This window comes from Somniosus microcephalus, chromosome 2 (assembly GCF_052327205.1).
Source record: "Somniosus microcephalus isolate GS21.2 chromosome 2, FLI_Smic_1.0, whole genome shotgun sequence".
Classification (NCBI taxonomy): Eukaryota; Metazoa; Chordata; class Chondrichthyes; order Squaliformes; family Somniosidae; genus Somniosus; species Somniosus microcephalus.
In genome coordinates, this window is record NC_140988.1 from 364,967,545 (window position 1) to 364,980,838 (window position 13,294).

Consider the following 13,294-nt stretch of genomic DNA (forward strand, 5'->3'; position numbering starts at 1 on the left):
TCGCGCTCAGGCGACCCTGGAGATGGAGCACGCGGTGTCCGCCGGCACGCTCGAGACCGCCGCAGGGACTGGAGTGCATCATCACCCCTGGCAATGGAATTTTAATTTAATTTATTAAGTTTCCTTTAATGTTTTAAGTTACAGTTTATTTGTTTACAGCTTCACCAGAAGAGTTCACAAGGCACTGAGTTTCCCCCCCAAACAAAGCTTCACAATCCCTGCGACCTACCCTTAATGGTTAATGAAAGATATTTTACAATAATTTTTTTTTTACCCCCGAAAGTTGTAAAAAAAATTAAGTAATTTTTTTTGAGATTTGAAAATGTTTTCACGAGCTTAAATTCCTGATTTGTAATTGCCAACCTCTCCTTCTAATCGCCTATTTCATACAGAAGCAAGACACGTGGTTTATCTATTTTGTTTAAGGTAAATGCATTTTGTTTCCACTCCCCCCCCCCAAAAAAAAACTCTTGTTTATTAACTTTACTATTATGAATTTGTTGATTGGTGAGGGGCAATGGAATAGGCGGAGGTTCGCAGCTCTGGGCGTTGCTCCCTCAGCCGGCAGGACTCGAGTCAGCTTCACGCCGCCGGGGCTGCGTTTAAAAAGCGCTGGTGCAGGAGGATGAGCGGGTGATGGTGAGGGGGGTGTTACTGAAGCACAGAGGATTCACCACAGCCGGCCGGCATGGATTCCACGCGGGTTTTTCATCTGCAACCATGTGGTAAGAAGGATCATTTTAAAAGAAATCCTTTATTATAATAATAGCGGGGTGAAGGAAAAAAAAATGCAAGTAATTTACAGACAATTTAATTTCAGAGGGGGGGGGGTGTGGCGAAGGAGGAACAATTTGCAGATTATTTCAGTCGGGGAAGGAGAAGACTCGAGACCGCTGCTACCGTCGTTTTTAAAACTAGCGTTTATCAAAGGTAGTGAGTAGATGCAACTTAGTCACAATGCAATGTATCGGGAGTTTAAAAAAAAAGATACTCTAAGGTGGTTATGGCATTTTTGCAACAGGCTGGGGGAATCTGAGTCTAGCCATTTTTTAATTTTATATATATTATTTATATATATATATAAGATACTTTCTTGCACAATCGTCGCAGGCAGGTTAATTAGGGTGAGGCAGCTCTCTGTCTTTTAAAGGTATTTTAATTCTGAGCGTTCTGGCGCATTTTGAAGACATTTCAAGTGTGCCGGCTGCACTTGGGGCGCCGCTTTTTTTGGGGAATCGATTAAGGTCTGGCAAATATCGTGATATTTTGGGGGTTATTGGCAGCTGTGAGTGATGCTACCATTTTTTTAAAAGGTTGACCTGATCGAGAGGTCTTTAAGAGCTCGATAGGGTAGAGGTAGAGAAGATGTTTCCACTTGTGGGGGAAGAGACCAGAACTAGGGGTCATAAATATAAGATAGTCACTAATCAATCCAATCAGGAATTCAGGAGAAACGTCTTTACCCAGAGGGTGGCGAGAATGTGGAACTCGCTACCACGGAGTAGTTAAGGCGAATAGTATAGATGCATTTAAGGGAAAGCTAGATAAACACACGAGGGGGAAAGGAATAGACGGGTGAGATGAAGCAGAGTGGGAAGAGACTGGTGTGAAGTGTGAGAGCACCATCAGTTGGGCTGAATGGCCTGTTTCTGTGCTGTGCATTCTATGTAAAACAGCAAATTATTTGTCAAACCCTTTTTTTAGTGAAGAGGGTTTTTAATAGGCTGGATTTTGGGGGAAGGTTATAGCACTCTTTCTGTATGCCTCAGAGACATGGACCATGTACAGGCACCTCAAAGAACTGGAGAGGTACCACCAACACTGCCTCCGCAAGATCCTGCAAATCCATTGGCAGGATAAGCGCACCAACGTCCGTGTTCTCACTCGGGCCAACATCCCCAGCATCGAAACTTTGACCACGCTCGATCAGCTCCGATGGATGAGCCACATCGTCCGCATGCCCGATACGAGACTTCCAAAACAAGCGCTCTACTCGAGCTCTGACACGGCAAGAGAGCCCCAGGCGGGCAGAGGAAACGCTTCAAGGACACCCTCAAAGCCTTCTTTGGAAAAAGTGCAACATCCCCACTGACACCTGGGAATCCCTGGCCCAAGACCGCACAAAGTGGAGGAGAAGCATCCGGGAAGGCGCCGAACACCTCGAGTCTCTTCGCTGGGAGCAAGCGCAAGGAGCGCACATCAACCCAAGCACCCCACCCACCCGCCCGCCCCTTCAACCACCGTCTGCCCCACCTGTGACAGAGACTGTAGGTCCTGCATTGGACTCATCAGTCACCTGAGAACTCATATATTTTTAATGTGGAAGCAAGTCATCCTTGGTGCTGAGGGACTGGCTAAGAAGAGAATTTTTTTAGTGAAGAGGGTTTTTAATAGGCTGGGTTTTGGGGGAAGGTTCTAGCACTCTTTTTCTGTCTGTAGTAGCACCTGGTTGATTTCCCATCTTGAATAGTGAATGTAGTTCATAAACAAGCATATGAGGAGAAACTACATCGATCAGACCCATCAATTAATTGTCACCTGAATCTGTAGACCAAGTACTCAAAGACCCCAACAACTAGTAATGTTCGTTCCTGTGGGAGAGAAAGATTATATATGCAAACAGTGATGGACAGGGAAATACCCACTGGTCCATCCAGCCTGTCCCATTCAACAGGATGCCTTCTGCCCAGGTACCCAGAGTTGATCAAAATGGGGAACTGATCAGCAGTACTAAAACTGCTCTTGAAATGGCATTGCCTGTCTGGTACAACAAAACACATCTGCACCATTTGAACAACATGGGCATGGTAGCATAGTGGTTATGTTACTGTCCAGAGGCCTGGACTAATGATCTGGAGATGCGAGTACAAATCCCACCACGGCAATTGGGGATTTAGTTCAGTTAATTAAATAAATCTGGAATAAAAGGCTAGTATCAGTAATGGTGATCCTGAAACTACTGGATTGTCATTAAAAACCCATCTGGTTCATTAATGTCCTTTTTTAGGGAAAGAAATCTGCTGTCCTTGCCCGGTCTGGCCTATATGTGACTCCAGACTCTCAGCAATGTGGTCGACTCTTAACTGCCCTCTGAAATGGCCCAGCAAGACACTCCGTTGTACCAAACCGCTATGACAGTCAGCACTGTGGGAGTACCTTCACCACAAGGACTGCAGTGGTTCAAGAAGGCTCGCCACCTTCAAGGGCAATTGGGGATGGGCAATAAATGCTGGCCTTGCCAGCGACACCCACATCCTGTGAACAAATAAATTTATTTAAAAAAAAAAAACCAAGCACGTACTTGCATTTATACAGCGCTCCTCACCTAAAAAGCATTGTTTAACAAAGTGGACGGGTGGGGTGTGGCATTAAGAAACGAATGGGAAAGAGACCGAAGACCCACTCAAAGTAGGGCTGGAAGTGAGGCAGTTTGGTTTTGGGAGTGAATTTCCGAGGGTACAGCATAATGAATGAACAATCCAAGTGTGGAACAGGGAATGCACAGTATTGCAGAAGTGAAGGGTATGGGGAGGCTTACAGGGCTGGAGAAGATCGTTTTGACGGGCTGGGGTGAGTCCATGGAGGGATTTAGAGAGTGGCCCATGGATTTTGAAGTCTGTTCATGGGGCATAGTGGAGCCACTGGAGCTTGCCAGGGATGGGGAGTGAATGGGTGTGACGTGGAAAGTGAGTGTTGCTGTAATTTAAGTAACAGCTGCTCAATTGGTAAGAGTTTAGAAATGTGAATGTAGCAGAAGTGTGCTCTGCAAGTTTCCTTGATGCTTCAGTTTGTAACGGCAGTGTGTTGTTGGAGAGTTTGCTCCCCAGTCTGTGGTGAGTTGGTTGAGCTCGCCTAGAGTGGCAGTCAAGGTGCTGTTATTGATCTCGATACCAATGGAGTGGGGAGATCAGCCAAGAGTCCTGCTCCTATTGCTGTTGAGTGATTCTCTCTCAGAGAGGGGGTGGGATGGAGAGATAGATATAGAGAGAGAGAGAGAGAGAGAGAGAGAGAGAGGAAACAGACATTGGCTGAAGATTGGACATGGCTCAGCCATGACATCTCTTCCAGGCAAATAGTCTGCTGGTACCTGCCATTGGGTTCATGCCTGAAGGGTGGTCATTTGGATGAGGCACACGAGAGAGTGCCTGGTATGTGTGGAATTGCTCCCCAACATGAGTTGGTGCCTTCAGGTCATGGTCTTCGGATAGGGTGCTGGCCATTTAGGACTGAGATGAGAGATTTCTTCACCTTTTTGAGAGTTGTGAATCTTTTGGAATTCTCTGCCCCCACAGGGCTGTGGTTGCTCAGTTGTTGAGTATACCCGAGACTGAGATCGATAGATTTTTGGGCACTAAGGGAATAGAGGTATGGGGACAGGTTGGGAATGTGGAGTTGAGATCGATGATCGGCCATGATCTTATTGAATGGTGGAGGGCTTGAGGGGCCGTATGTGCTACTCCTGCTCCTATTATCTTGTGTAGGCGAAAGAAAGACAGGCATGCATTTATATAGCGCCTTTCACAACCCCTGAATGTCCCAAAGTGCTTTACAGCCAGTGAAGTACTTTTTGAATTGAAATCATTGCTGTAGGAAATGTGGCAGCCAATTTACATACCACAAGGTTCCACAAACAGACAGCAATGAGGTAATGACCTGATAATCTGTTTTAGAGATGTTGGTTGAGGGATAAGTATTGACCAGGACACCGGGGAGAACTCCACTGCTCTTCTTTGAATAGTGGCCGTGGGATTGTTTACATCCACCTGAGGGGGCAGACGGGTTTAATGTCTCATCCGAAAGACGGCACATCTGACAGTGCAGCACACTCTCAGTACTGCGCTGGCAGTGTCAGCCTTGCCTTTGTTCCTGTGGCAGCCTGGACAGACTTGGCTTTAGAGTGGGGAAAGAGAACATCAGGGAGATTCTATGCTGGCAGTTGTGCCTACCTCGCCAGTATTGATTTTACCAGACACTAACGATGGAGAATTTTCATAATGATTCACTTAGTCTCATGTGGTTTGTCCACTTGTGAATCATAAATTCACTCCCTGGTGCAGCCATAGTGACTTAAACTGGGGGGAAATGCCTGTCCAGTTCTAGCTGGTTGCAGCATTTATTGCACCAATGAAACAATAACTTTTTTTAAAGCAGAAATACCTGCAGCACATTTGATTATGCCAATATATGCAGAACTTGAAGATGACCAAAACAAATGGTGTGGAATCAATGAGGGGATGGATGGGGTGTGATCTGTGGAAGGTTTGGTAGAATCATACAGAAGGAAGCCATTCGGCCCATCTTGTCTGTGCCGGCTCTTTGGCAGAGCTATCCAATTAGCCCCACTCCCCCACACTCTCCTCCCATAGCTCTGCAAATGTCTCCCCTTCAAGTATTTATCCAATTTCCTTTTTGAAAGTTACCATTGAATCTGCTTCCACCACCCTTTCAGGTAGTGCATTCCAGATCACAACAACTTGCTGTGTTTTTAAAAGAAGAAAGTTTTCTTCTTTTCCCCCTCCTGGATTTTTTTTGCCAATTACCTTCAATCTGTGTTGTCTGGTTAGAGCTTCTCCTTATTTATTCTATCAAAATCCTGCATAATTTTGAACTTGGGTAGGGTGATTGGGCTTTTTAAAATAAGTGGTGTGTGCGCGTGCAGGCACGATGGGCCGAATGGCTTGTTGTCATTCTTGGGACTGTGATAAAAGAAGCTTGACTACCTCAGTAAGTTTCCCCCCTCCATCTTTTCTGGGGACCACTAGCGGAGTAAAGAGCTAGTATTGGCCCGGTGGGCCGAATGGCCTCCTTCTGCGCTCTATTATTCTATGTGAGAAGTATTGCTCTTGGGCTGCTATTGGTATATCGTGATACCCAGGTTATTTTGCTGCTTTCATGTCGCACTCAGCCCTGTCATGGTGGACCTCCTTGCATTTATGTAGCACTTAAATACCAATAAACATTCCAAGATGCTTCAGCGGTGTGAAGAAAATGGATGGCGAGTCACGGGTGGACAGTTGGCCAAAGAGCTGAATCTTCGGCTTGGTAGCGCACTCTCCTCAGAGTCAGAAGGTCGTGGGCTCAAGCCCTGCTCCAGAGACTTGTGTACATGATCTAGGCTGACACTCCAGTGTAATATTGAGGGAGTGCTGCACCGTTGAATGCTGCACCGTTGAATATGCTGTATTTCGGATGAGATATTGGCCCAGAAATTCGGGTCGGTGGCTTCCCGCGGGTGCAAGCCCCCGACCTGCACTTACCTAGCGCGCCGGCCGTTGAGCTGTGGGCCCCCGTGGAATTGCGATCCTGGGCCTCCTCCAACTGCTGGCGCGCAGTGCTTGCGTATCCCAGGGGCGCAGTTCGATGCGTCCCCTGGGATCACGTGGGCCATGGAGAGCCAATGGTAGTAGGGAATGCTTCATAAGTTTGACAGGAAGGGCTGTCAAATTGATGAATACTATAAGCCCCAAAAATCACAATCCTCAAATAAATAAAAAATCCAATTTTTTAAGCTGTAAATTACATGAAATAGCTATTTTAAACAATTAAAATTTTTGAAAATAATTTTATTTTCTAACGGGGCTAAAAATAAACTTGCCTTTCTTTTAAAGTATTTATAAAAATAATAAACCTGTGGGGAAAAAATGTTTTAATTTTAATTAATTCACCACTTACCTTGTAAAAAGCAGGCCTTGCGACTGCTTTTTATATGTGTAACTTCTGGAGGCTTGCCCTCCCGGGAAAACCTGCAAAAAAAAAAAAAAGTAAGTTCGATGTGCACGCGCTGCCTCTCCTGCGCCCGCGTTCGACCTCTGAACCCCTTCTTTCAGGGGAACCGAAGTGCCGGTTTCCCGTGCATGTAGGAAACCGGCACTTCCATTGGCCTCGCGGGTGAGTACTCCGTGCGTACTCACCCGTGGAGACCCGAATTCCTGGGCCAATAAACCAAGTTCCCGGCTGCCCCCTCGGGTGGATGTTAAAAGATCCCATGGCACTCTTCGAAGCAGAATGAGGGGAACTCTGCCGCGTGTCAGCATCACTAACAGATTATCTGGTCATTTTTCTCATTGCTGTTTGTGGGAGCGTGCGGTGTCCAAATTGGCTGCTGTTAATGTACATTTATACCAGTGACAACACGTGTACTTCATTGGTTGTGGTGTGCTTTGGGATGTTAAATGAGCCATATAAATGCAAGTCTTCCTTCAGATATAGAGATAGAGATCATTTAAAAAGTCCCTAACTTTGCTCAGTTCTGAGGCAATCTACTTTTTAAACATTACTTTACACCGGACTGTAGTAATATTGCGGTCAGCGCGAAACCCTGGTAACGTGTCGCTAGAGGTGTTCGCTCACTTCTGTTTTAGTGCAGATGGGAGTCAGACTGCCAACTTGACATCCCAGTTACGCTGCTGCTTTTGCATCGACAGTATAATAACATCTACTTGCCTTTGATGTTCGTTCACGTTTTATCCCACAACCTGGAATGAATGGTCTGTTGAAATTCTTGGCTTTTTTTAAAACACTAGTCAAGCCTGTATTGGGGAGGGGTGGGGACAGGGAGGGAAGAGCAGATGGCCAGGTTTTTTTCTTTTTTTTTTTGTCCCCATCCTGTGAAGGCATTGCTTATTCACGTCCGGTGTCGAGTTTGGTGGTCTGACTGGAAGCTGACGGTGCTCACTGCTGGCTGAAGCTTGCACTCGGAAAGGCAGCTCGCCACAGGTTAGGATGGCTAGATTCCACTACAAATATTGCACTCCCTAATAAAATGACAATTTGCTAATTATTTACTGCGTGGTTTGCGCCCCAAAAATTCCCTTCTGTTCTTCCTTTCCCTGCCCTTGCCTTCTCCCACCCTGCTTGCTTGAGGTACTACTCTAAAGCCTGTCGGCCATTGTCTCCTCTACCTTTTCTCTGCCCCCCGCCCCCCAGCATCAAGAATTTCTGTGTTTTTGTACAGTGTACAGAGAGTGGGTCAGCTCACCTTTTGTGGAGTTTGTATGGTGTATTTTTTTTTTTTTTTTTAAATATCTTTCACAATGGAACAAATAGCCTTTACCTCTGATGCCAACTCTTAAGAGCTGGTTTGGCTGCCACGCGAAGTCTAAAAAAAGTTTTGAAATGAAAACAAACATTTGCTGGCACACGATTACATGTAGACTTTTTTTCTTGTGTCTTTTGGAATAAAGTCCAGAGGCACGAGTGGTGCGTGGCCGGTGGGATTTGGGTTCAAGCGCAGCGTTGATCTGATCTTCTGCTCTGCCACAGAGAGGTGTGGAACAGCGCTAGGGGTCGGCTGGAGAGGGAACGTGATGATAGAGCTGTATTGGCTGAATGTCACCCTTCCCCATCAGCTGGGGCATCATGGAAACATAGAAAAGTAGGAGCCGGAGTAGGTCCTTCGAGCCTGCTCCGCCATTCAATATGATCATGGCTGATCCTCTATCTCCATACCATATTCCCACTCTCTTCCCCATGCCCCTTGATGCCTTTTGTGTTTAGAACACTATCGATCTCCTTCTTAAATATATTCAGTGACTTGGCCTCCACAGCCTTCAGTGGTAGAGAATTCCACAGGTTCACCACCCTCTGAGTGAAGACATTTTTCCTCATCTCAGTCCTAAATGTCCTACCCTGTATCCTGAGACTGACCTCTTGTTCTAGACCCCCCCAGCCAGGGGAAACATCCTCCCTGCATCCAGTCTCTAGCCCTGTCAGAATTTTATACGTTTCAATGAGATCCCCTCTCATCTGAACTCTAGTGAATACAGGCTTAGTCGACCCAATCTCTCTTCATACGACAGTCCTGCCATCCCAGGAATCAGTCTGGTGAACCTTTGCTGCACTCCCTCTATGGCAAGTATATCCTTGGGTAAGCAGACCAAAACTGCACAGAATACTCCAGGTGTAGTCTCACCAAGGCCCTGTATAACTGTAGTAAGACATCCTTGCTCCTGCCCGCAAATCCTCTTGCAATGAAGGCCAACATACCATTTGCCTTCCTAACTGCTTGCTGCACCTGCATGTTTGCTTCCAGTGACTGGTGCACAAGGACACCAAGGTCCCTTTGTACATCAACATGTGAGTGACACGAGAAGCCTGAATGAGGCTAGTCTATCATTTGTGATCAAATCTATGGGGGGTGGTGTGCGGGGTTAGGTGGAAACTGTTTGGGTGCTTGCTGTGCCCCATGCCCCATTTTTTTTCTTCCACGGTTTGAGGCTGAAGCAAATATATTGAAGTCGACCATTTCTAATGTAAAATATCTTGCTGTGATAATGTACATTATCAACTGCAATATATTTACCAATATACTGAATCTACTGGCTTTTTTTAATTTTTGGGCTAATTTATTTCCGTGCAGAGCAACCACAAGTCTTGCCTTGATGCATGTTGTGTGCATTTTGGTCGGGAATGATGCTGTGATGAGGCATTTTACTTGAACACCCAACATGTATCACGCAAATTCTGCGTGTTGCTAATATCTAACGGGATTTGCACCATGCACCTTCCTGTCATTCTCCAGCTGCCAGGTTTGTACCTGCCTCGGGTGATGACTGACATCAGTCACCTGCTAGCATATCAAGATGTCTCCTTTGTCCCCTGCCTGCTGCTCCCTCTTTAATGTCAGCGCTTGTCTCTGTTGGGAGTGTTGCCCAATACTGCCTGGTACAACCCAAGAAAGTTGCCCCCCTTGCACTTGTCATTGGAAAGAAAGAACTTGCATTTATATGGCGCTTTTCATGACCTCAGGATGTCCCAAAGCACTTTACAGCCAATGAAGTACTCTTTGAAGTGTGGTCACTGTTGTAATGTGGGAAACGCGGCAGCCAATTTGCGCACAGCAAGCTCCCACAAACAGCAATGTGATAATGACCAGATCATATGTTGATTGAGGGATAAATATTGGCCCAGGACCCTGGAGATCACTCCCCTGCTCTTCTTTGAAATAGTGGCATGGGATCTTTTATGTCCACCTGCGAGCAGATGGGCTCTCTGTTTAACGGCACCTCTGACAGCACAGCGCTCCCTCGCCACTGCACTGGAGTGTCAGCCGAGACTTTTGTGCTCGAGTCCCTGGAGTGTAGACTTGAACCCCCCCAACCTTCTGACTCAGAGGTGAGAGTGCTGCCCACTGAGCCATGGCTGACAGTGCAACATGAGACCAAATTAAATCAAGTAAATACACACTGGTCATTGGAGTCATCAGATCATAAAATAGTTATGGATGAGACAGACCATTTTAGCCTATCTTAATTCATCCATACAGAGATCCTGGATTTCCATCCCCCCCCACCCCTCTTCCTGCATCTAAAACTATTCCAGGGATTTTCCCCTCCACATTTCTTCTGGAAGTCTGTTCCTCTCCTTTTGTGAAGAATTTCCTGATGCCATCAGTTCTAAATTTTCTGTTTTAGCCGTTTGGACCTGTCTTGCCAGTTAATTTTAAAGTAATATTCTGGATCTACCCTGGACGAGGGACTGAAGAAAATCGGGCACGATCCCTATCCTTTCTCAACTTGTTTGAGATTCGGCATGTTGTACATCTACATCTTATTGTCCCAATTGCAAACTTGAGCGCAGAAGGGGGCCTGTGTAACAGTAGCACTGATCAAAGGCTCCCTCACAGCCCAGGGCACTGATTATAATTTTGGTGGCAGGTATGCTAATGGTTTTTTTAATATAAAAATCATTTTATTTTTAAAGGCATTTGGCTGAATTCCAGTGAGGGATCCCCTTGTGTGCTGGAGGAAGCTTGTGCCTGAGATTGAATGGGAAGGCGCACTTTTTTAGTGGTCATTTTGTACATTAATATTTCCGTGGAACATTTATGCAGCCGTGTGAGATTTTTGTTACCTGTTGCTCGCTTGCTTCCACGCACTGATACTGACCTCTTCATCATCCTCCTGGTACCGTCGGGGCGGGGGGGGCTTGCTAATTGCTTGGCAATCACTTTGCAATAGAGGCAGCCAAAACCAGTGCCAGCAGTGAACTTCACTGCAATATGAGGAAATAGTACACTTATTAATATCCCCAAAGAGGAAGAGCCTTGCTGATTTATGATCTTAAGACTTTGTGATCGTGTAAACTATGAATTTTAATTTGCATGTGTGTGGGGGGGGGGGGGGAGTTTTTTTATTGGTTAAAATATGCTTTGAATATTTCAATTGTTTCAAGTTACAAACCCATGGGAGTTGGATGTCCTGTTCCATGTTTTGAAAGTTGTTTTTCTGTTCAATATTCAATTTACTGCAATGCAGGTAATTGCGATTTAAGACTTGTTTTGGGGATTATTTTCTCTCTGTAGATAGAGAAACTGTTCCCATTGGCGGAAGGGTCGAGAACCAGAGGACACTGCTTTAAGGTGCTTGGCAAAAGAACCAAAGGTGACCTGAGAAATTTTTTTTTTTTTACGCAGCGAGTGGTTAGGATCTGGAATGCACTGCCTGAAAGGGTGGTGGAAGCAGACTCCACCGTGGCTTTCAAAAGGGAATTGGATAAGTACCTGAAGGAAAAAGATTTGCAGGACTACGGGAAAGGGCGGGGGGGAGTGACTAGCTGAAGTGCTTTGGCAGAGAGCTGGCACTGGCTCGACTTGCTGAATGGCCTCCTACAGTTCTGTAACCACTCTGATTCTGTGTCTCAACCCCTTTTCTTTCTCTCCATTGTGTCAGCTGCGGCTCAGTGGGCAGCACTCTTGCCTCTGAGTCAGAAGGTTGTGGGTTCAAGTCCCACTCTAGAGGCTTGAGCGCAAAAGTCTAGGCTGACACTCCAGTGCAGTACTGAGGGAGTGCTGCACTGTTGGAGGTGCCGTCTTTCAGATGGGACGTTAATCCGAGGCCCCATATTCTCTCTCGGGTGGATGTAAAAGATCCCAAGGCACTACTTTTGAAGAAGAGCAGGGGAGTTATCCCTGGTGTCCTGGCCAATATTTATCCCTCAATCAACATCACAAAATCAGATTACCTGGTCATTATCACATTGCTGTTTGTGGGAGCTTGGTGTGTGCAAATTGGCTGCTGCGTTTCCTACATTGCAACAGTGACTACACTTCAAAAAGTTCTTCATTGGCTGTAAAGTGCTTGGGATGTCCTGAGGTCATGTAGAAATGTAAGTCTCTTTTTTTTGCACTTCAGATTTATACTGTGTGTCTCTCTCTCTTCTTCCCCCTGCCCAATTTCTCCATTTTGGACAAGGGTTTAAAATATCAGCTAGATATAAGCCTTTGTGTTTATAAAATCTATTCCTTATGCCTTGGCAAAGTACAAATATCTTGTTGCTTGCTGTGAGTGGGAGGATATATTGCAATATTTGAGGTGCAGTGAAGTAAATATATATGGTGAAGCGCTCTTGGATTTTTTTTGTTCTGTTTGACCGTGGACCACATTTCTTCAGTGAGAAACATGTTTGACTTGTATACAAACCGCTAACTCGTGAGTATTCTCGAGTCTGAGATAACCATGATGTTTAGCAGCTAAATTGACTGCTCCTTAAGGTCAGGGCTCGTACTGTCTAGGCAAATCTTGGCAGTTGCTTGCTTGGAAGCTGACTGGGTCAGAGGCTAATCGCAGTTACTTGTAGAACACACGCTCCAAGTCTCACAGACATGCACTAATGCAAGATATATACCTATAATAAAGTCCTGAATTTGTATACACGTTCTTCCTGTCGGCACACTTTGTTGACTTGGCTCAAAATAAAATCACTGCAAATCCAAATTGGAAGAGGTAGGGAATAGATGAATCCAAAAGCATGATAAACAGCTAGAAAACTGCCCATCTGAAACTACTAAGGACAGGAGGGGGAGGGGGGGGGAGAAACGAGAAGTCTTGATTGACCAGTCAGGATGTGGAGCTAAGACCGGTAAATGCAGTTGAGCTATGGATCAGCCATGATGCAATTGAATGGCGGAGCCGGCCCGAAGGGGTTGGGTGGCCTATTTCTGTTTCTCTGTTCCTATGTACTGTAAAACACTGAGCAATACCATGGAAGATCCGAGTGTTCTAAATGATGGGGTGGGGGGACATTTGACCCATCTAGCTATTTAAACATATGGTGGCCCCATCACTGGGTCTAACTGCCCCTTGAATAACGCCAGACTGTTCCCCTAACCTGCCTAGAGTTTTTCATCAGTCTTTGGGTGACCAAATGGTTCCTGACACATGTTCTGAACTTAACTTTTACTAGTTTGTGCCTATATTTCCTTGTCCTGCACTCCTGGTTTAACTTTAAAACATTGCCCCTTTAGTGCCTTAATATGCCTCAATAAAGATCCCTCTCATTTGCCTCTTTTTTTATT

At 45.7% G+C, this 13,294-nt stretch overlaps 1 protein-coding gene across 2 annotated transcripts in view; it reads left to right on the forward strand.

Annotated features, from left to right (window-relative positions):
- Positions 1 to 547: 547 nt before the first annotated feature.
- Positions 548 to 13,294, forward strand: part of slc4a11 (solute carrier family 4 member 11) — a 165,959-nt gene continuing 153,212 nt past the window's right edge. For both annotated transcript variants that reach the window (XM_085975597.1, XM_085975598.1), the window contains exon 1: positions 548 to 725. In XM_085975597.1, coding sequence (XP_085831723.1) covers positions 689 to 725 — 37 coding nt within the window. In that variant the 5' untranslated portion in view covers positions 548 to 688. The remainder of the gene's footprint in view (positions 726 to 13,294) is intronic.